Genomic DNA, 23,526 nt, shown 5'->3' on the forward strand with positions numbered 1-23,526 from the left:
TGAAACATTTTGGCTGATGACTCAGTTGATATTCCTAAAATAGAAGTTTCATTTCTGGTATGATTTTTGTTTCTACAGCCTTTCCCTAATACAATATTACTGAGTAGTTAATAGAACAAAATCATTGTATTTGTACAAACACCTGAAACTTTACACACACATACACACAAGTTAAAACTGTCTCTTGGAGCCACGGAGATGGCTTTGGGGATAAAAGTGACTGCTATACAAGCCTGACTACCTGAGTTCAATCCCTAAAACTCACATAGAAAGACCTAAATGCCTACTGCTGTAACAATGGCAAGACTATACATGGGAGGAACCAACTGCTCTCTTAATTGTATTTGACGTCTTTTCCACTGGATAGAGCTCACTGTAACTGTTCCTGCTACTATAAACATGGTCAAAACCCAGGAGTAGGAGGTTGGAGACATGGCTCAGCAGTTAAGAACACTAGCTGCTCTTTCAGAGGACCCAGGTTCAGTTCTGAGCACCCACTGTGGCCTATATAAGCACCAGGTATACACAAAGCACACATACATACATAGGTGAAATGGCTCTATAAATTAATTTAAAAATAAATAATCACAAAAAATTAAAAATAATAAATCTTCAAAAAACGAACATCAAAAACAACATGGGTAGCTAAGTATGGTGGTTCATGCCTTTAAGGCAGAGGCAAATGGATCTCTGTGAGTCTGAGGCCATCCTGGTCTACATAGTAAGTTCCAGGATAGCCAGGGCTATGTAAAGAGGCCATATTTAAAAAAAAAATATGGGTAGAAAAATCATAGGTTCAAGAGGAATTCTTTTGATGTTGCTTATGATGTTGGCTAAATGGTTATGCTGTCAAACTACAATCTAAATATGAACATAAAGTTGTCTGCTAACAACCTTGGTTAAAGAAGTTTCTTATTGCAGTGGGTTAATGCAGAGACTCATAAATGTTCAAAGTGCCAAGAATAAGCAAGTGCGAATGCTGACCCATAGGTGGGACATCTCTATTAACACCTCCCAGAAGCTCAGGGAACATCAGGGAAGAGGGTATGAAAAAAATATAAGCCCTGACAGATGAGAACAAGTGCTATAAAATGCTATCTCCTGGACATAGCTGTTGTACACATGAACTCAGAGTATCTGTGGTTATCTGCATAACAACAAGACAGTTAAAAATACCAGCACTGGGGGCTGGGGGTTGGACAGGTAAGCTGAGGAGAGATTAACAGTTGTTTTTGGGTGGTGGCATTGGCAGGTGACTATACCACAGGGAATGACCTCATAACCATGTACATATGGACAACACTAACTGGATTCAGTGGGTTACATGGGTAATAAAGAGGATTGGAGCTAAAAGAAAGATAGAATGATGGGAGGCAGAAGCTAGAGAGAGAGAGAAGGATGGATAACGATCAAAATGTACTTTGTACATCTAGGAAATAGTCAAAGAATTAAAGAAAAAATCTATATGTGGGAGCACACATCAGCATTCCTATGGCAAGTTAGAGGTAGAACTAGCAGGACAATGGGCCAGTAGTGTACAGGTTAGCTAGCCTGGAGTAGGCAGTACAGACACTAAAACAAGAGACTCACTGTCTCACTATGGGAGAAGCAGAGAATCAATTCTTGAAAAGTCCTGTAACCTCCACCAGAGTGCAACAGTGCCTGGTGCTCTATGTATCTTATCTGTTTCTCTCTCTTGCACATGCACACATAATAAACAATTTATTTAAAAAAAACTCTCCAACCTGTCTGAGTCTGTTTTAGTTGTAACTTTAAATCAGCAACCTGAACAGTTAACCTTTTAACAGAAGCATCATATTCTGCTATCTGGGTCCTTAGCTGTGTAGAATTTTCTATCTGAAAAAGAAATACATACAATTACAGCTTTCTCTAAAAAGAAAATGTCTTTTATTGTGCTTATATTCTTTATTTTGCCAATTCTAAGACCCTTTCACACCAACAATCAGTAAGATGACTACTATTAAAACAACATCCAAACAAGTTTTTCACCAAACAAGCTTTGGTTTTTTGAGATGGGGTCTCTCTATACAGCCCTGGCTGTCATAGAGCTCAAGGAGATCCAACTACCTCTGCCTCCTGAGTGCTGGGATGTGTGTGCTATCTGTCTAAAAATAGCTATTCTATTGCTCACAGGCAGAAATCACAGTGACACAGTAGATGTGTGTAAGCCACAAAGCAGGTATCAAAAGACATGGGAATTACCAGGACCTCTGAGAAGTTTAGGAATAGATGAGTTTGCTTTCCTTCCAGTGGTATTATCATTAGGAATATGAAGTCAGAATCACCAGAGAATTTTCTCACATGAGAAAGCCTCTTTTGCAATATTGGGGGAAGGAATTCTTTGTACTCAATCTGACTTCACTGGCTTGACAAGTGTAAGCTTTCTATAACTACTACAAAATAGACTGGCATAATTCCCTTAAAAATAACGACCACTACTCACTTCACTCTGCAGCTGTTTTTGCAGAGCTTGCCTATGAGTTTCAAAGCCCTTATGCTCCAGTGCCATAGCTTTTTCTGTCTTCTGTAATTCTTTCTTAAAAATCAAAAGCTCAGGAGGTGGCTGAGTTATACCTGAGAAGATTTAAGAAAGAAAAAGAGAACACTTCTTAGTCATTATCAATCTTAAATTTGCCTATTTCACTAAGAAGAAAAAGCAGCTAGAGAGGTTTAAAATAGTTTCCTTTCTTTGTACTCATGCAATCAATATTCTACTAATTCTATTAAGTGACCTAAGAACAATCTTGATTCACAAATTTCAGAAAAAAAATAATTTAATGCAATATAATTGGATTCCTCTGGAAGCCCTCTAAGATAAAAATTCTTTCAAATTCTTAAATTAACCCAATAGCCTATCTCTTTCCTGTACCATATGTAGAAAGTATTCTAAGAAAGAGCTCCCTAGTTGTCGCCTATCAGTGCCTGTCCTTGGTTTCATGTCACATGAACAGCAGCCCATGGCAGACAGGCTCCAGAAATAACATAGATGGTACTCTCCATTTGTGTCACTCAAAGGCCCCTTTAGTAAAGTATGCCTTATGTAGGGTAATCATAAAGGATAATGTAGTAGAAACTGGGCCACAATGTTAGGACTCTCTTAGAACTAGGGGCTTAGGAGAGGAAAAACTTCCAGAGGTACACTGAGTAAGCAAAGGCACAGAGCACTGGTGGGAGGCATCAAGAAGGGACTATGAGCTCTCTTGGTTGAGAATCACAGTAGGCAGGCAGTCTAGACTGTTGTGCCTGGAGGCCAAGGCTAGGATTAGAAATAATTACAATTTCAACCTCTTCTCACTGCCTTGCTCCAAGTGCTTACTGGCTTGCCTGAGGCAACAGTCAGAGGGCATGAAGCCTGAAGGCACCCGGAGAGGTAGCTACTTAACAAATATTAAATGAAATTCCCAATTATGCAATAGCAAACAAAACACAAGCAACTTCAATGTCAGGATCTTAAAAGATTCTCCCAATGTAAGCCTCCCTTATAGACAGAATCCTGATCGAATGGAAATCACAGAAACATGCAGATCACAGGAAAAGACTTACGGTCTAGGAGACGTAAGTTTTCACTCCTATTCTCTTCCAGTTGCTGTTTAAGTAATTTATTTTGTGCCTGAAGCTCCACTTTCTCTTCTTTCAGTTGTGAGTAATCACTCATCTCTTTCACCTTTTCATTCAGTGAGTGGTTTTGTTTTGACATTGCTAAAAACTGAGCTCTGACAGACTCCAGCTCCAGCTCCAGTTGAAAAAGGAAAACATATCTGAATAACTTTCACAGCACTGCAAAAGTAAAGGCTGGAAGGCTATCTGAATCTCAGCATCACAAATGAATGACAGTGACTACCAGACAGAGGTCAGGTTCTCTGCAACAAAATCCCTTCTGCACTGGTGATAGCCAGCAGCTCAGAGCCTGTACCAATAGACATCTGTCCTATGAAGCGAGGGAAGGGTGTATGGTGAATGTAATTTGGAGTCAATTCCCAAATGCCACCAATATTACTGCATGACATAACAAGACATTTTAAAAACATAAACAGATAAAAGGTGGATACAGTCTCTACCGCTAGGAGGTGCTTTCATTTTCTTAGTCTAATGTGTCCCAAGAATGCAAAGGTAAACTTCACCTACAGAATCCACTTCCATTTGTTTTAGACAGGGTCTCACTTATTCCTTGCTGGTAAGGTAGAAGATAATATCTATTGGCCACTTGTTATGGGTACTTTACCCAACTTCCCCAACAATCATGCATTGTTAGAAATATCTCTAAGATTACAGTCACAGAACTTGCCTAAAGGCATATAAGCAGTTAAGAAGGGAGAGAGAATTTGAGCAGCAGGATTCTTAGATCTAAGCTCTTTTTTCCATGTGCCTTTGCTTAAAATTAGAACCTATTCTATTAACTTCAACTATCACCTTCTTAGTCATAAAATAATTAGTCAAAGCAGATGAAAAAGATGGCATAAGGTGGTAGAGACATAATTCAATGTCAAGAACATTGACTGTTCTTCCAAAGAACCAGGGTTCAATTCCCAGCATGGGGATTCACATATGGCAGCTAAGAACCCTGGGTAACTCCAGTACCAGAGGGATCTCCTGCCCTCTACAGGAACTGTACACATGTGGTGCACAGACATACATGCAGACAAAACTGCTATACACATACAATAAAAATTAATAAATCTTAAAACACCTCTATATTCTCTATAAATAATAAAAAAAAGGGGCTGGAAAGATAGCTCCGTGGTTAAGAACACTGACTGCTCTTCCAGAGGTTCTGAGTTCAATTCCTAGCAACCACATGGCGGGTCACAACTTTATTCTGGTGTGTCTGAACACAGCTACAGTGTAGTCACATAAATAAATGTTTAAAATAATTAATAATAATAATAATAAAAAAGCATTAACCCTAATATATCATTAAGGAAACTTAAGAAATAGGTTTAACAATTACCTCAACTTCTTTCATACGTTTTACAGATTTACTGAGTTCTTCCTTTTTTGAATTAATAATTGTGAGTTCCTCTTGCAAATGAATAGTTTTTTCTGGGGAATAAGAAGAACCAAATAAACAGTGACTTCCTACTAAACATAAAAGACATTTAATAATTTATGGCCGCTCTGTGAGTCCTAATCACCACTGTCTCATATTTTAAAGCAATAAGTTTATCAGCCAAAATTGTAATGGGGAAATAAGAAGTAAGTCCCATTGCCCAATGAGTGATGCCAAACTACAATTGCCTTATATGTGGTAAAATTCCTACTACACACTAACCAGTTACTCTCTCTGGGCAGGGCATGGGACCTTAAATGTTAAAGAGTGCCTACTTTCCTTAAAAGCAAACTTTAAGATCTGTTTTCCTTCTGTAGTTTTTTCCTTCCTGAAACAAAACTCTATGTAGATATATATCAAAAGAAAATGTATTAAATCTAAACACACAAGAGCACTAAACTGTAAGATGTATCTGCTTCTATAAGACAGGAGCAAAAGGAGATACACAGTTGGTATCTAGTCAACAGTAAATAAGCGGCTCTAGTTTACTTCAAAAACTGTTTCAAATTTCCAAAGTTCATGTTCTTTTCACAATTTCCTACAAATAAACTGAAAAGTAAAATATGTAAAAATTAAAAACGTATTCAACTTTCATAGACTCAGGTTAATGTAAACTTGAGAACTTAGGAAGTATGAAGATATGTAAGAAAAAAAGGATAAAGAAACTTGGTCACAGGACAGAGAAAGTAAAATTTTCTATAATGGAGGTAGAGAGATGGCTCAGTGGTTAAGAGCACTGGCTGCTCTTGCAGAGGACCTAGGCTCAATTCTCAGCACCCATATTGCAGCTCACAATCTGTAACTGCAGCTCCAAGGGTTCCAACATGCTTTACTGGCCTCTCCGGGCAGTGCATGCACATGGTGCAGACATACGTGCAAGCAAAACACCCACATACAAAAATAAATCAAAATAAATAAATCTTTAAAAAAGAAATGAAGAGCTAGTAGGTAAAGACAGCTGCTGCTAGGTCTGACAACCCAATTTCAACACTAGAGACCAACGGTAGAAGGACAAAAACCAATTACGTCCTGTTACGCCCCATTACATCCTGTGACCTCGACATGCACACTACTTAACACATACACTCCCTCTTCCTAACACAGAAATATGCAAATAAATGCTTTGTAAAAAGCGGAAACCCAAATTTAAGAACATGCATACAACAGATACCAGACAGTGGTGACACACACCTTTAATTCCAGCCCATGAGAGGCAGAGGCAAGCAGATCTCCAAGTTAGAGATTAATCTGGTCTACAGAGTGAATTCTAGGACAGTCAGTGCTACACACACAGAAACACTGTCTTGAAAAACCAAAATAAGAAAAAAAAAAAGAATATACAACAAATGCAACTTAGGAAGCTAATAACCTATATCAGAAGTGAAATGAACCAGCCCTCTATATCACCTTTATTCTTCCTTTCCTCTTCCAGGAGTTTATTTGTTCTAGCGATGTAGTCATCCTTTAGTTCCAGTTGGTACCTGAGAATCAGAATGCCTAAAATGAGGTCCTTGCCATCTACCTAAAGAAACCATTAATCCTGAAGAGCTTATCTGTGGCCCAGCATACCTAAAGTACCAACATGGCTTAGGAGAAACTTCAAAGTCTCAATTCTAAGGCCATGCAACTGAATTTTAAACATCAAAGGTCTAATAAAACCTCCATCCTATAAACATACTTCCAAAACTCAATCACACAAAATGAAGGATGTTATCATGAGATTACTGAAAACAACTACTTTTCTATTGGCCTCAATTCATGCAGAGAGCATAAAAGGAAACAAAAAAAAGTTTGCCTAGTATACATCAGATTCTGTATCCCCAGAGATGGCAAGACACTCAGCCATTTGTAATCTGCCCGTGCAATCTCCCCAATCCCAACCAGGATAAGAACTTTTCTTCTTAGGGTAAAATTGAGAGCCTACTGGTATTATATCCATATCAGCATTAACAAAAGAGATGTTACCATGGAGTTTTACTTATTTTCTCCAGTTATCACTAGTCAGAGATGGGCAAAAAGAAAGACAAACCCTCCTGTGCTGAACATCCCTTACCCCTACCTTTGCTGAAACCAAAGACAACTATTAAAGGGTGGAACATGTACACCTGCCATTGAGAAAAATTACCATCCAATTATCCTTGCTCTGGGATTCTAGCCAGTGGGCCATAAAATTCAGACTAGAGTATCTGGGTATGATGGCACACATTTGCTACCACTGAACTTGGAAGGCCTAAAGCAAAACAATCAAGAATTGAGGGTCAACCTGGGCTACATAGCAAGAAGCAAGAGAGAAGGTGGGTAGACCAAATTAACTGTAGCTGTCATACCCTACATCACCTTTTTCTTCATAAAGTTTACTTTAGCTCTTCTCTTTTGATTCTGGCTTTACAGAATCTTGAGACAACAAAGCACAAGTTCCCGATCAAATTCTACCTTAAACAACTTATAATTGTTATTGGCATTCATAGTGACAGCATAAAAAAAGTCTAACAAAATTAGAATTCCAATTTTACAGCTGATCAGCTATACAAACTAAGCAAGACCTATGGTACCCTAAGGTTAAAGGGAATAATTATACAATCTAATACATACTTACATATGTAAGGTTAAAGCAAATCACAAGCCCTCACAGTCAGAGGAGTTATGAATAAGAATATATGATGTAATTTTCTACACTGTATGTTTTAAAAACCATCTTAAATATTCATCAAAAAGGTTTGATTTGTCAAAGAAAATAGTTTTTGTTCAAACACCAAATTTTGTCATGTAAATATCAGTCTTATTACTTCACCAATTTTGGTTACATTTTCACCCACGTAATTCAAACATATTATTCTTTTAAAAACACCCAACAATTACTTTAGAAGTTCAGCTTTGAGTTTCTGATCATAAACCTCTTCAATATTCTTTAGATTCTGCTCCCGTCTCCGAAGTGCCTCAGTCTCGCTTTTATTTTTTTCTTCTTGGAGCTTCTGAGTCCTGAAATTAACCCAAAAAAATTTTTGTAGGAAAGCAGACAGCAGTTTATGCTATTGTCCTAAATAGGAAGTAAAAGACAAAGTCTCCCTATATTTTATAAACTGACCTAGTTACTGTATATCAGGCTAGGGAGGGAGAAGAGCAGGGGCACCTGGCTTAAAGAAGTAGAAAGGAGTCAATGCCAAAGTCGTTTCCTACAGGAGAGAACTAACACTGAAAAACTGGCTAGGAGGCAGCTTTTGGCACTTGCTGCCAAGCCTGAGTTTGATCCCCAGGGCTCACAGCCACATGACAGAAGGAAAGAACTGACTCTCATGAGTTGTCCTCTAACCTCCATGTATGCACTGCTGTGTCATGCATGTACCCAGTCACACACCAATAAATAGATTACTTTTAATTTTTTTATTATTTTAAAGAATTATTTATTTATTTTATGAGTACACTGTAGCCGAAAGAGTGCACCGGATTCTATTACAGAAGGTTGTGAGCCACCATGTGGTTGCTGGGAACTGAACTCAGAACCTCTGGAATAGCAGCCAATGCTCTTAACCGCCCCTAGTTTTAAAATTAAATACAGACACAGACACAGACACAGACACAGACACAGACACAGACACAGACACAGACACACACACACAGAGAGAGAGAGAGAGAGAGAGAGAGAGAGAGAGAGAGAGAGAGAGAGAGAGAGAGAGACCGAGACTAACTGGTTAGAGAGAAACCAACTAACTGGTTACATCGTGAGTCCATGCTTATAATTCTAACACTAGACAGGCAGAAGCAGAAAGATCATTGCAAGTCCAAGGCCAGCCTGGTCTATATAGTGAGTTTCAGGTCAGACAGGGTTAAAAACATATCTCAAAAAAATCAAAAAGCAACAACAAAGCAAAAAAAAACTAAACCAAAACAAAAAAGAAACCTAAACATAGCAAAAATCTGGCTATAGATGGTAAGTGGCCATAATCAATTTAAAAGTAAAGAATAATATAAAAGCACAAACAAAAGTTAGCTTACACGCATAACTGTTTGTTCTGTAATACTGTTTACAACTGCTGGATCTAATTCACTAGCCCATAGATACTAAAGGCTTAAGACCTGCTTTCAACATTTAATATTCTATTGATTAAATACTGAAAAGGGGGGATGACAGAAGGGAATTAAGAAGAGAGGGAGAGAAGAAAGGAAGAAGGGAGGGAGAAGTCATATTCTTGCTCTACACTGACCCCCACAAGGTCTTCCTAGTGAGACATTTAAATGAGTAGTACTAGCAGTTCTCTACCTCCCAGGTACTGCAGAGAACAAGCCGTTCTGAGAACCACTACCTAAAGCTCACTGGTTCAAGAACTAAGCAAAAGCTCCAGGTGTCGGCACCAGCACCCTCTGCTGGCTAAACTGGAAAGGCATGGAGCAGGAAAAATACACTTAATTTACCTGGATGCTTAGAAGGAAGAGAGAGCAGAAGTGGATATAAAAAGTAAAGTAGAAAAGAAATCAAATGAACTGAGCATACAGAAGTGAGAAAACAACACCAATAAAGACAGCAACAACTTCTTTAATGTATTAAGACTTCTAAAGAACATATGAATGCTAATAGCAAATTCTAATTGAGAAAAAAGATTGTGGGCGGTGGTGGTGCACGCCTGTAATCCCAGCACTTGGGAGGCAGAGGCAGGTGGATTTCTGAGTTCGAGGCCAGCCTGGTCTACAGAGTGAGTTCGAGGACAGCCAGGGCTATACAGAGAAACCCTGTCTCGAAAACTAAAAAAAGAAAAAGAAAAAAAAGAAAAAGAAAAGAAAAAAGATTGTGAGCTTGCTAGCAGTCCCAGGTAAGAACTGAAGGATGAAGTATTCTGAGCACTTAGGAAACATTAATGAGCACCCTTGCCGCCAACATGAGAAATGGTCCCATACCAGATGAGCCAGGTTAGCACAGAGTTCCTTACTGGAGTACAAAGTAGGTAAATGGAGTAGGCCAGGATGCCTGGAGTTCAGCTACATACATGAGCCTATCTATCAGGTCTGATAACTAAGGTAGGAGCAAAGCACATGATCTATAGAAACATTAGGAGAATATCCAAGTTGTCCAGCCTCAGGGCAGTCTGACAGAAATATTTCACCATGATTTCCAACTAATTATCTAGTACTTTACAAGGAAAAACCCCAAGTTATACCTTCTAAATCAGTTGATATTACCTTCAGAGTCAGGAACTCTCCTGGCAATTTTGTTTTATTTTTAGGCAGGGTATTAACACCATGAGAAATAGCTCCATCCATGACAAGTCAAGTTGGACTATTCTATTTCGTTTTCAGTACAATAGCAGGTCTAAACACCTGGTTCAAATATCCAGGCTGACCTAGAACTCACCATGGAGCTTAAGCTGGTCTCGAACTCATGGAAATCATCCTGTCTCACCTTTGCAAAGTGCTGGTATTCCAAACATGCACTACCATACTAGGCTTTTATTTGGCTGGGGAGATAACAGTATATAAAGTGCTTGCTGTGAAAGCACAAGGACCCACATTCAGATCCCCAGTACCTAGATAAAAGCCAGGCATGGTATGGGAGACGACAGACACACTCGGATGCCCAAAGCTTGCTGTCAACCACTGAGCTTCAGGCCAACCAATGAAAGACACTGAAAAAAATATGGTGATGAATGATAAAGAAAACCACCTCATGTTGACCTCTGACCTTAGACACACACGTGTAAGTGCACCTGCATATACCCTTGCAGACATCACACACACACACACACACACACGATCTTTTAGAAAAGGCTAGAAAATTTAGAGATAATACTTAGTGTAACTTTTTCATGTCCAAAAAGAACACATATTAATACTCACAATTCAAAAGCTTCGATTCGTTCCTTCAGCTCTGCTTCTCTACCTCTAAGCAAATCTATATCATTTAGTAGAAGCTGTCTTTGAGCATAAATTTCTCTTGTTTCAATCTGCATAGGAAAACATTTACTTTTAGCAAGCAAGCAAAATTAAATAAAACACTGGAACTCAGACATTGTTTCCTTATTCTAGAACACAATGAAAGCTACAGATACTTAAGTTAACAACTTCTCCTTGAAGAGATTTCAATGAAGATTTGTTTTTAAAGTTATATTGTAGTTGCACAAAAATGTACTTCCTGTACACAAAAAACCATTAGTCCCTCAATGGATGGTAAAGTACATTGCCATTGTTAGGAATATAGAATCTAGCTCTTTAGCATCCCTCGTATTCCCTTACTCAAAAATTTGGTAAGTACAGCAAGAAAAATGTTAAATATGTATATCCAGTAATAAAATTCCCAAAGAAGATAACCTCCTTGGTGATTGATGATGGTACCTAAATGTTTGTAGAGATCATTCTGACTCCAGTTACAGCCTCGGGTGAACTCCCAAGTGAATGGGCCATCCCATCAGTGAACAAACACCACCAGGAGCGAAAAAGCTCCTCATCTTTAAAGAGCTCACAATTTGGTTTAGGGAGAGAGAAATGATCATGCCAGGATTTAACGATTTCATGCCTGAAGTGTACAAAGACCACATGCAAGAACAATGCATGTATGAGTCACTCAGTGAACTGGGGAAGAAGCCACTGAGATGACATCAAGCTAGGTCTCTGAAGAACAGCACAAGCTTATCAGGGAGAGATGTGGACAAGCATCCAAAGACATGGTATAGTCAAAAAGGATGAGAATCTTTAATACTTTCAGTATTAACTAAATGGGGATCTGGGCAGTCAGTCACCTATGCTGAAAATAAAGTTGTTAGTCTAAACATAACCCACTATCTTAAACATCCATGCCATTTTCATAGATGAAAATAGTTTCCCAGATACACTAGATACATAGTACAGTGGTCCTATATCATGCTGGATAACAGGTCTTATTGAAAAGCGTCAGTAAGGGTGAACTCTAAGGGGAAGCACTCCTATTTTGAACATTTTCTAACAACTGCTCTGGATGAACACTGAAAACAGTGGTGCAAGTCCTGTTTGACTGAAGACTTTGTCTTAGCAAACAAAGAGGCAACTCTGAACACAGCCACTCAGACCCTACTCCTGGGTCATTCTGAGACTGCCATGTATCTCTTCATTTCCTTCAGGATAGGGGCCACTCAAGTTCTTACCTGCTTCTCTTTGCTCTCTTCATTCCCTAGCAGAGCACCAAGGTCTTTAATTCCTGAGGCTGCCTTTCTCAGGTCAAATTAAGATTAGCAAAACAACATTCCTCCATCACTTCTATCTTCCCACTTACACAGAAAGGGGTGGGCAAGTGGTCATAAATGATCCATCGTCCCCAGAGACAGAACAGAAACCTATTGTCCAAGCACATGGTTTGCTATGCCACTTCCTGGCTATTGCGTCAGCTGGGTATTACAATGTTAACATCCTCTCTGCTTTAAAGAGCTACTCCCCCTCACCCATAGAAACTATTTACCTCCAAGCCTTTCCTTAAATCCCTCTCCAATTTGCCTGACAAGACTGAGCCTGTTTGCTGAGTGTCTCCCAATCAGTATGAACATTCACCCCAGTTCTTCTTTTTGACCACTACTGAGCAAAGTCTCCATGAGTTCGTCAGAACACGTGACCCAGGAGTAGGGTCTGAGTGGCTGTGTTCCCTCCCCTGTCCTTTCTAGATCTTCCACAAAGCTACTAACAGCAGCAGAACACAAGACACCTAGTAAATTACACCCACATATTACCTCTCGGTGCTTTTGTATTCTTTCCAGGATGTTCTTTTCCTGAGACATGAGGGCTTCAGTTTTTGCTTGACAAGTTCTTTCAAATTCATTCCGGTAGTCAGCCAATTCCTTTTCATACTTTCTTTTCTCTTCCATCTTAACTTTTGTTATTTCAGTTTCTTTAAAATACTTCATCTATGAATTGAGCACAAAGACTAAAAATAGTTCCTTAAAACAGTATAAATTCACTCTTCATTCACTCCATTCCTCAATAAAAGGCTCTAGACGGCCCCCACATAGCCAAGGTTAAGCCAGTAGAAGTTAAGTGGGCCTGGCTGTCATCAACAGCAACAAGGACTACAGCTTACCTTCTGACACATTTCTACCTGGAGCTGGTGTTGTATTTCTTTCTTATACTCGTTTAACTTTGTCTCTAAAGATTCTAGCTTGGGACGGTGAGGAAAAGCATCTGCAAATTGATCGTCGATAAGCTGAAACTTCTCGGCTATTAAAAAAAATAACACAGCCAATTAGAAATATAAAATCATCTCAGTAAGCTATGCAAGAGGCCCAAAGCAGACTAAAAGGGAAGTGTAGAGATGTCTGCTACCTACTTTGAAATATATTCAAAACCTGAGATAAGCAGACAGGTAAGTGATGAACAAGTATAATGCAAATTTCACAGTAGCATCTATGTAGGCAAATAGTCACTGTAATATTGTTTCAACTGTACTGCATGTTTGGAAATGTTGATAACAAATTGGAGGGGGGACAAGTACAAATCAATCTCTTCTCAGTTTTTAAGTGTTGAAAGCTTGAATTGGAGTTGAATTAAATTTGACATACATTCAAATGAGAACTTTGAAAGTATAAAACCTATGTACTTTAACTCTTGCCTTCTACAGATAAGGAATAAATGGTTATAGAGTTTGAGTGACTTCTAGAGGGTTAAGCAAGTATAGCACAACCAGGCTCAAGTTGAGACCCTGCTGCCTTTCTCATACCAGATCTTTTTCCAGGAGGCCCTTAGCCCTTAAACCAATCAGAGAGCCAAACCAACTATGAAGCAGAGAATAAACCTGAACATGGAGTACAATCGCATGCACACACACGCACGCACGCACACACACACACAAATCACCATAAGAGCATACACAGAAATAAAGGGATAGCAGGAGTAGATTAAAACATTGAGTGCCTGTGGCAGGCACAATTGTGGCCATGTTTTTCCAGCCACTTCACTTATTTTCCAAATGACCCTTAAGCACACAGTCTGACACAGTACTTTCTAGCCACATGGTGTCACTGAGTATTTGAAATGAGATCAATCGGAGTATCGTTGTGCTCTGAGTGAAAACAACACACTAGATCTCCAAGAATTGCCATAAAAATGGATGTGAAATATCTCACTAATATTTTTATACTATCTGCTGGCTGAAATATCTTGAATGTTTCAAGTTAAATAATTAAAATAAATTTCACCTGTTTCTTTCCATCTTTTTAAATGTAGCCACTAGGAAATTTGAATTTTTCTATGTGCTTTGTATTACTGGAAAGCTCTCATTTGCAATGAACACATACATATTTTGCTAATGGTATTAAAACTATACTTAAGGACCTAGTTAGAGAATATAACTTTGTAAATGATGGATTCCTTATCTTCCTCTAAGTTAAAGAAAAGCACTAAGGATGAACCAAAAAGTTGATTAAGCACATCAGTATCTCTTTTTGACATAAAACCAAAATAAAAACCAACTCCTTTGCTTTCTGTTGCAACGACAAGCACCATGATCAAAAGCAACTAGGGAAGAAAAGGGTTTGTATTTTCAGCTTATACTCCATTACTAAGGGAAGTCAGACAGAAATACAAGCAGAAACACAGAGGAAAGCTTACTGCCTTGTTCCTTGGCTCATACTAAATTTTATATATAGAAGAGGACTCCTACCTAAGGATGGTGCTGCCCAGTGGGCCAGGCCCTCCCACATTTTACAAAGTAATTTCCCACAGACATACCCATAGCCCAATCTGATGAGGGCAATTGTTCAATTGAGGGTATTCTTCTAAGGCAACTCTAGCTGTGTCAAGTTGACAATAAAAACTAGCCAACAAAGGTAGGAAGATACTATAGAAAGGTATAGAGTGCAAAATCTCTAGGCCTTAGACTCTACTCAGATAGGGCTTTCCAAGTTGTTCTCCCTGCTGAGGACCTTTGTTTCAACTATACAGTGAAATGATGGGACAATGACTTCTCTAACACTTTGCAAATAGTTTGTAACATCCTGTGGTGGTTTGAATAAAAATACCCCACCCCCTACCACGGGTTCATATATTTGAATGCTTAGTAACCAGGGAGTAGCACTATGAAAGTATTAGGAGGCATGGCCCTGTTGGAAGAAGTATGTCACTGAGGATGGGGTTTGTGGTTTCAAAAACTCAAGCCAGGTCCAGGAGCTCTCCCTTCCTACTGCCTGCAGAACTTAATGTAGAACTCTCAACTACTCAAGCACTGTATCTGCCTGTATGCTACCATGTTCCACCATGATGACAATGGACTAAACCTCTGAAACTGCAAGCCCCAACTAAAATACATTTTTTTCACAGCAACAGAACACTGACCAAAAAATATACTAATTTAATGGCTCAAAACATAGTCAGAGAAGACAAGAATTTCCTGTTGAGAGAGGCTAAAGTAAGGAAGAACCTGGGTCTTGGGATCCCTATATGACTGGCCAGCGTAGCCCTGGCATTCAGAAGGATAGATTATAAGAGTAGAAAGCAATTCCTAGTCCCTCTAGCAACACACTTCCAGAAAAAATGAATTTGTCACCTACATACATGCAGCATTTTTCCAGATCAAGGAAAAAATTCATATAGTATGATAATTTTCCTCCTCAAAAAACAAAACAAGGCCAAGTGAGGTAGTACACATCTGTATATACCAGCATTCAGAAGAGGCAGAAGCAAGACAAGCAATAGTTTGAGGCCAGTTACATCTATACAGTGAATTCAGATCCAGCCAGCGCTAAATAGTGAGCCTGTTTGAAAAATAATCAGGCAAAAACAAAAATAATAATGAGCTAGCTAGCAGAATTGAAGTAAGAAGTTTATAATTACCGAGGGACACTTGGGTAGGAAATGTGGTGCTTGTCTGAGTTTCCATATCACAGCTCTCTTTAGCTTGATGATATTCTGCCAACTCCTTCAAGAAACTCATAAGAAAACCTAAAAGGGTAACATACATAGTCTTGTTTCAGAATATTATTTGACCATTTCTTTACTGCTGTTCATGAGTCTTGATTTATAGCATTATCATTTGATTACCAAGGAAGGTCTTTCCAAGCATGATTAAACCTTAAAAGAAATAGAGATTGCTAGAACCACAAAAAATATATAAATTTACAACTCAAAAGACAAATGATATATCAGGAAAGACAGAGAAGTCTCATTGTAATGTCAAAAAACTCTTCAAATCAATTAAAAAATAGGAAAAGACATGGACAAAGTTCAAAGGAAGAAAATTGAAATGGAAAAAAACATGAATACCTTTTAAATGTTAAACAAATACATAAAACCCATAAATAAATGCAAATTAATAACATAAAAGAGAGCCCACATTACCCGCATAACACTGTTAAGATTAAATCACTGATAATGTCAAGTGCTGACATGGGACTCTAGGAGAGCAATTTGTTAAGGTCCCCATATTTGAACCTAGTCATTTCCAGTTTACACTGCTGTACTACCTTTAATTAAGGGCACAAAGTATGTGTGATACACACTTATTGCTTCTTATAGCAAAAAGCAAGCAACAACTGAATCTCCTTCAATAGGAACTTAAATATATTCTTTAAAAATGATCTAAACAAGTTGAAAGGACTCCTGCTTCATCAGCCACAGTACAATCTTTTATCCCTTTCTACGAAAGATTTTAAAACTACTCCCACAACTGTAGCTTCCTTTAACTTCCCCTTACAAACACATTACTCCCTTATCTAAAAACCACACACTATCTACCTAAACTCTCAATCATAATGGGAGTCAGTTCTCTCCTTTCACCATGTAGCTCCTGAGGATGGAACTCACTTAAGTCAGGACTGGCAACAGGTACCTTTATATGCTGACCCATCTCAATGGCCCAAATTCCCATTCTAACAGTGAGAAAGTTGGCTCTTACTATCTACTACCTATAGATTTGACTACAATTTCACAATTATTACTAGGTCCTACCATGCAAATAACTATCACACACAATACAGTCCTATTCGACTGTTAGGCTCCACTAACTTTCAAAGTTAAGAAGCTTGGCACTCTCCAAGGCCAAGGGAGAACATTACAGTAACAGTTTGGCCACAGTCTATATTCCATCCATGGATCATGTAATCTCCTAAATTTGAATTGTAGTTCTCCTTGTACTGATTTTTGCCAAAATTAAGAAAAGGTTAATGGTTAGCCAAAGAGCTCTACCCAATTTTGGTACTTGGATGCTTAACACACTTGCTCTCAGTTTCTCCAAATTCCAGAAATGTTATCATAGTAAGCTTGTAGCAGGTGTTAGTCAGATGTGTTTTGAACCAGAAGCACTTAAGTAGATTATGGAAACATGGGCAATCATCTTTTAAGAATAATATAAATATCTATAATAAAATGGATTACTCCTAAATATTGCTTCAAGCTCTAAATTTCCTTTTCAATGTTTTGGCAACAGCTATTAGTGGCATAGTTTAGACCAGTGCTTTCCAGTATGGCAGCCATGTGGGTAACTGAATTTAAATTCAACTAAAATCAAGTTCACTGTTCAGTCAGAGTAAGTAGCCCCATTTCAAGTATCACATGACCTTAGTTGCCACCACATGAGACAGTAGAGATAGGCATTCCCATAAAACCAGAGTTATACTAACTAGCATACTGTCTTAGAGTTCAGAATGTAGGGTCTCGTCTATTCATTTACTTAGCAGAATGGAATAAAAGATAGTCATCTTTTTACTTTGAATAATAATTTATTTGTATTCAGACTCCACAACACTTAATTTTGTTGTACAAACTGATCCAGTTTTAGCCTTTGGAAGCTGTTTCACTGTGGAATGTAGGGTCACTTGCCATAATGAAATTCAATGGGGATGATCTCTGTTGCAGGAAGCCTAGAATATCTTGTAAGCCAATTTACTTACCCACTGCAAACATTACTTCCAAGAGACCTGGCAATTAAGTCAAAGACTAACGGCTGGTTGAAAGTAAACATGCAAATGTTTGCTCATTACATTCCAATTTATTAACATCCTAGCAGGGATGGCAAGGCAAAAATCCAAACATAAAAGGACCACAACATCATGTCACAGGCTACTTAAAAAGAACAATGGATGAACTATCACTGACAGCTAAGTTGACAGTGTATGTTTAAGACACAAAGCCTATTACCAAGTCTAAAATACAGTCTGGCAACCATAGTAACAATAATACTATATGAAAGGCCATTATCAAGGCCAGGGATTGAGGCAATTTATCAAGAAAGTATAAAAAGTTAATTTATAAAAAAGCACTGATATTTTAAAGAAATTATTAATACATTTACCGCTTCATGAATTCCATTTGAGGGGGATATCTAATATATAAAGATAGTCAGCTCATGCTACTAGTTTGTGTTTTCAGTGAAGGGAGATATTTTATAACTGTTCTAAACAGTGGGTATTCTGTAAACAACATTTTCATTTGCTAGGCTCTTGATTACCGTTTGCAATGTCCTTCCTTGAATATCTAAGACTTACTAAAAAGAAAGAAATGAGGGAGGAATAACCCATTTTTATCAAAATAATATGAATGGTTGCTTATTATTTTCATTCTAATTAAGTTTCCTCTTCTTCTCCTGATAACCACCAGCTTCCCATTTTTATAAGCAGCAGCACATATGAAGATCTTGTTATTCTCCACAAAGATGAAGCCTCCTACCTTTTTGGTTTTCTTTATCAAATCCTGAAATCTGTTAAAAGAAAATATTTACCTTTATTAATTGCTCATTTATAAAAGTAGCAAATCAAAGTAGATCATAAAAACAATCTTACCAATGATTTATAGAGACTAGATGAGGGGTTAATCCGAATGAGTTGTAGTAGATCCTGCATAGTAAATATCTTATAGAGAAAAAAAAAAAGAAAGATTAAGTAGCTGTGGTGGTTTGACTATGCTTGACCCATGGGAAGTGACACTAGCAGGAGTTGTGGCCTTGTTGGAGTAGATGTGGCCTTGCTGGAGAAAGTTTCTCACTAAGGGGGTAGGCTTTGAGGTCCTTTGGGTTTACTTTGCCCAGGGAAGAAAAGAGCTTCTTGCTGAAGAAAGTCCCCTCCTGGCTGCCTTCAGATCAAAATATAGGACTCTCAGCTCCTTCTCCTGCACTTATGTCTGCCTGCATGTTGCCATGCTCCCTGCCATGACAGTATAGGACTGAACCTCTGAAACTGTGATCCAGCCCCTGATTAAATGTTGTAGTTTATAAGAGTTGCCTTGGTCATACTGTCTCTTCACAGTAATGGAAATCCTAACACAGAAGCCAAACTTGTGGACAAGTTTAAATGATTAAGATGTTACTGAATACAAAATTAAGACTCATTTCAGATTTAAAATAATATTACAGTTAACCCAATAATGTAAAAATAAAGTTTTTATGTTGTTAACAAATTCCAATAAATATATTGAGGTCAAAAGATCAAATAACTGGTTACTTTTTAAATACATTTATTTAGTGTATATATGTGTGTTAGGGCATGAACATGCTATGGTATATATGTGGAGATCATAGGACAATTTGTAGGAAATTAGTTCAATCCTTCCACCATATGGGTCCTGGGACTCCCAACTCAAGCCATCAAACCTTCATAACAAGTACCTTTATCTACTAAGTGATCTTGCCTGTCCAGATAAAGTATCTTTTTTTTTTTTGGTTTTTTGAGACAGGGTTTCTCTGTGTAGCCCTGGCTGTCCTGGAACTCACTCTGTAGACCAGGCTGGCCTCAAACTCAGAAATCCGCCTGCCTCTGCCTCCCAAGTGCTGGGATTACAGGTGTGCGCCACCACCGCCCGGCCAGATAAAATATCTTAAATGAAGTAATTAACCTCCAAATACTAATAGGAATGAAAGAAATGGTTAATGCCTTACAGATAACACTCAAAGATCTGGTGAACAAGTGGCTATATGAATGAATTTCAGAATCCTTACAGTTATTTAAAAATGTAAATAAGGGCTGGTGAGATGGCTCAGATGTTAAGAATACACTGGATGCTGTTTCAGAGGTTCTGAATTCAATTCCCAGCAACCATATGGTAGCTCATGGCCATCTGTAAAAGGGATCTGATGCCCTCTTCTGGCATGCAAGTGTACATGTAGACAGAGCACTCATACCTAAATGAATAGATAAATCTTTAAAAATAAATAAATAAAAATGTAAATAAACTCCAGGTTTTATTATTTTTATGACTAATAACTACTGTGTGCCCAAAGTATTTTTAATCACACAGCTATTCTTAATATATGTATTTCTGCTATAGTATGTATTATGTACTAGAACTACCCTTAGAACACTAATATAATGTACTTTCAAGTGATTTCCCTTTAAAGAAAAGGTTCTGGGGCTGGAGAGATGGCTCAGCTGTTAAGAACATTGACTGCTCTCCTAAAGGTCCTGAGTTCAATTCCCAGCAATCACATGGTGGATCACAACCATTTGTAATAGGATCCTATGCCCTCTTCTGGTGTGTCTGAAGACAGTGTATTCACATGTATAAAATAAATCTTTGGAAAAAAATCCCAGTGTTTTCTGTTCTCTGGCCCCCCTCTTCCCTTCTCTGCCCTCACTGCTCTGCTCTTGTCTGCTTGCCTCTACCCAGTCTGCAGGTCCTCACCCCTCTCTCTTCTCCCAATAAACCTCCTTATACCTGACTTCTTAAAAAAAAAAATCTGGTTGGCATTTATGTTATTAGAAACTACTGATGATATGAACTGGTTTAATTATTACTATAATTATATAACCATTACACAGTAAAGAAAATTATAAAACATATCGTTAGAAAGAAGATGAGCTAAAAATGAATTATTGCTTTAAGACAGTGTCATATTATGTATATCTGGTTGGCCTAGTACTCACCAAGCTGACCTAAAATTTGGTATTGTCGTGTGTTGTCTAGTGTTGAGATTACACATGTGTGCCCCCATGCCTAGTTTAAGAAATAAATTATTTATGCTGTCAAGCTGAATACAGTTGTTAATAAAATACACCATATTCAAAGTTCAATCTTTCTTTAGAGTAACAATATTGTTCATTATTTCTTCAAACTTTTGGATAATTATAAACAACACACACACACAGAAAACACCAGGAATGAACCCTATGGTAAAAGATAGACTTGATTGACAATTACGTGTTAATTTGGGATAGTTGACTGCAGCCAATATATCCCTAGATGTGGCATATTGACAGTGTGGGACTCTACATGGGGGGAGGAGAGTATTATGAAAATCACACTCAATTCTACTACAAACCTAAAACTGTTCCAAAATCAAAATTCTATCTTAGATAATATACAAGTACTGAGAATATGTGTTAAATATGACCTTAAATTAATAAAAGGGATTATTATGTTCAGTGGTGATGAGAACTAGTTAAAATCATCAGTGATTAAACTATAAGACATGTGCTTTTTATAGTTGGAAACTTTATAGATTTTCTTAAATTATGCATTTTGCACTTCTCTGATGTATCTATAAAGCAGAGGAATATCTGCAGCAATCTAAAAGGAACACATGTTAGTAATCAAAATATTCTGCCCTGTAATACTATTTAGAAGCTACTCAGTGTGTGTAAATCAAAATCACTTCATCTGTCTACAGTCTGAGTCTTCATTTGGAACACGTGCTACCTGCAGTGTACCTAGCACAGTATCAGTTTCACAGTGAACATTATGGAAGTGGCAGTTACCAGTCTAATTTAAACCTCATGGAATGTAACATTACTCCACACATCACTATTTTACACAAGTCTGAAATACCAAAGCATGGACAACAGCCACATTTGGTACTCATTTGTTATCTAACAAATATGTTTTGTTCAGTAACGGTATCAAAGATGAACAAGAAATGAAGCTAGCCAGTCAAGGGACAAGCAGGGGAATTATGTAGCACTTCACAGTTACTAGAGGAAGAAACTGTCAAAAGGAAATTCAAAACCACCAGACTTTACCTTTTCTTTTGCCAAGCCACTTTCTGGAAAAAAAACAGAAAGTGAATATTCATAGCCACATCTTTGTAAGTGATCTGCCACCAGCGAGTTAGAAGCACCTATTAGGAGGGCACTCCCTTCCACTGAAATGGATGGAGGCTTCACTTCTCCAGTCAATACTGGATGCATCAATTCATGAATTAGCTGGTTTCGGAGTTGTGTCTAGTGTAAAAACAGAAAAAAAAGGTAAATGGAGTTACATTACACCAGAATAAAATATACACAGATCTGTCCCATTCATTGAGCTATTTTCTAATTTTCAGAATGGCTCTGGATCTACGTGCAGAAGGTAGGAACCACTTCTTTCACAATTTCTCTTACCCCTCAGTGGACTTGGGCAAAAGCTTTCTTTTCCCAGCTCCCAAAACCACTGTCCACAGATCATAACTTGACTTCTCTAAAAGTAATTTCAACTGCTTGTTATCAGGAAATCAAGCCAAAGGGGAAATTCTGCCACCTCATTCTAACTGTGGATTGTAGCAGTCTACGAAAGTATTGGCTCAATCCAGTTCTTGGGTATAACACTGATCAAAATAAAACTTAGTTTTTTTATTTGTTTGTTTGTTTGTTTGTTTGTTTCCCAGGACAGAGTTTCTCTGTGGAGCCTTGGCTGTGCTGGAACTCTGTAGATGGATCAGTCTGGCCTCAAACTCAGAGATCTGCCTGTCTCTACCACCCAAGTGCTAGGAATAAAGGTGTGAGCCACCACACTCAGCTTAAAATTTAGTTCTTAATAAAGAAATAACACAGCCGGGCAGTGGTGGTGCACACCTTTAATCCCAGCACTTGGGAGGCAGAGGCAGGCAGATTTCTGAGTTCAAGGCCAGCCTGGTCTACAGAGTGAGTTCTAGGATAGCCAGGGCTATAAAGAGAAACCCTGTCTTGAAAAAAACAAAACAAAAAAAAGAAAGAAAGAAAAGAAAAAAGAAATAACATACAGAAGGGAAACAAGGAAGCCCCAAGAAAGCTTATCAAAAATGTACTTTTGGGCTGGCAAGATGGCTCAAAGAATAAAGGCGCCTGCCAGGTAAGCCAGATGGCCTGAGTCATCTGATACCTGGTATCTGAGATGGAGGTAAAGAACAGACTCTCAAAAAGTTGTCTCTGACTGTCACATACGGAAATGTGCACAGCCATGCATGCACACAGGCATTCTTTAAAATAAAAAAAAGAATGCACTATCACATAGGGCATTCATTCATATGTCAAGCCACTGGAATACAAACTTCTGAGATAATTTTGTTCATGTTACAACACCGGGATTATTTATTTGAATGTTAAGAAAATCTCCTAAATTAATGAGACTACTAAATGTTTAAGTAGTTTTTTGCATATAGTTTAGAAATGTACAATTGTGCTTAACTTAGCAAGTTGCCTAGATTCTTGAGGTTCTGTATGAAACAAAATATAATTTATTTAATACAAGGAAGCACCAATAGGGGTCTTTAGTTTAGCTTTCTGTTCTCCTTGACTATGGTAGAATAACTGTTGCTAAAATGTCTCCTAGGAGACAAAACCAGCATCTACTCCTCT

At 38.0% G+C, this 23,526-nt stretch overlaps 1 protein-coding gene across 1 annotated transcript in view; it reads right to left on the bottom strand.

Annotated features, from left to right (window-relative positions):
* The window catches only part of Ofd1 (OFD1 centriole and centriolar satellite protein), a 41,735-nt gene that overhangs the window by 13,334 nt on the left and 4,875 nt on the right, over positions 1 to 23,526 (bottom strand). The window contains exons 3-15 of the mRNA XM_028761947.1: positions 21,955 to 22,155; positions 18,787 to 18,855; positions 18,674 to 18,704; positions 15,845 to 15,952; positions 13,098 to 13,234; positions 12,751 to 12,924; positions 10,895 to 11,001; positions 7,928 to 8,047; positions 6,476 to 6,549; positions 4,970 to 5,061; positions 3,565 to 3,754; positions 2,465 to 2,595; positions 1,746 to 1,857 (exon numbers count right to left, since the gene is read on the bottom strand). Coding sequence (XP_028617780.1) covers positions 1,746 to 1,857; positions 2,465 to 2,595; positions 3,565 to 3,754; positions 4,970 to 5,061; positions 6,476 to 6,549; positions 7,928 to 8,047; positions 10,895 to 11,001; positions 12,751 to 12,924; positions 13,098 to 13,234; positions 15,845 to 15,952; positions 18,674 to 18,704; positions 18,787 to 18,855; positions 21,955 to 22,155 — 1,546 coding nt within the window. The remainder of the gene's footprint in view (positions 1 to 1,745; positions 1,858 to 2,464; positions 2,596 to 3,564; positions 3,755 to 4,969; positions 5,062 to 6,475; positions 6,550 to 7,927; positions 8,048 to 10,894; positions 11,002 to 12,750; positions 12,925 to 13,097; positions 13,235 to 15,844; positions 15,953 to 18,673; positions 18,705 to 18,786; positions 18,856 to 21,954; positions 22,156 to 23,526) is intronic.

The sequence above is a fragment of the Grammomys surdaster genome, unplaced genomic scaffold, assembly GCF_004785775.1.
Source record: "Grammomys surdaster isolate TR1022 unplaced genomic scaffold, NIH_TR_1.0 131, whole genome shotgun sequence".
Taxonomy (NCBI): domain Eukaryota; kingdom Metazoa; phylum Chordata; class Mammalia; order Rodentia; family Muridae; genus Grammomys; species Grammomys surdaster.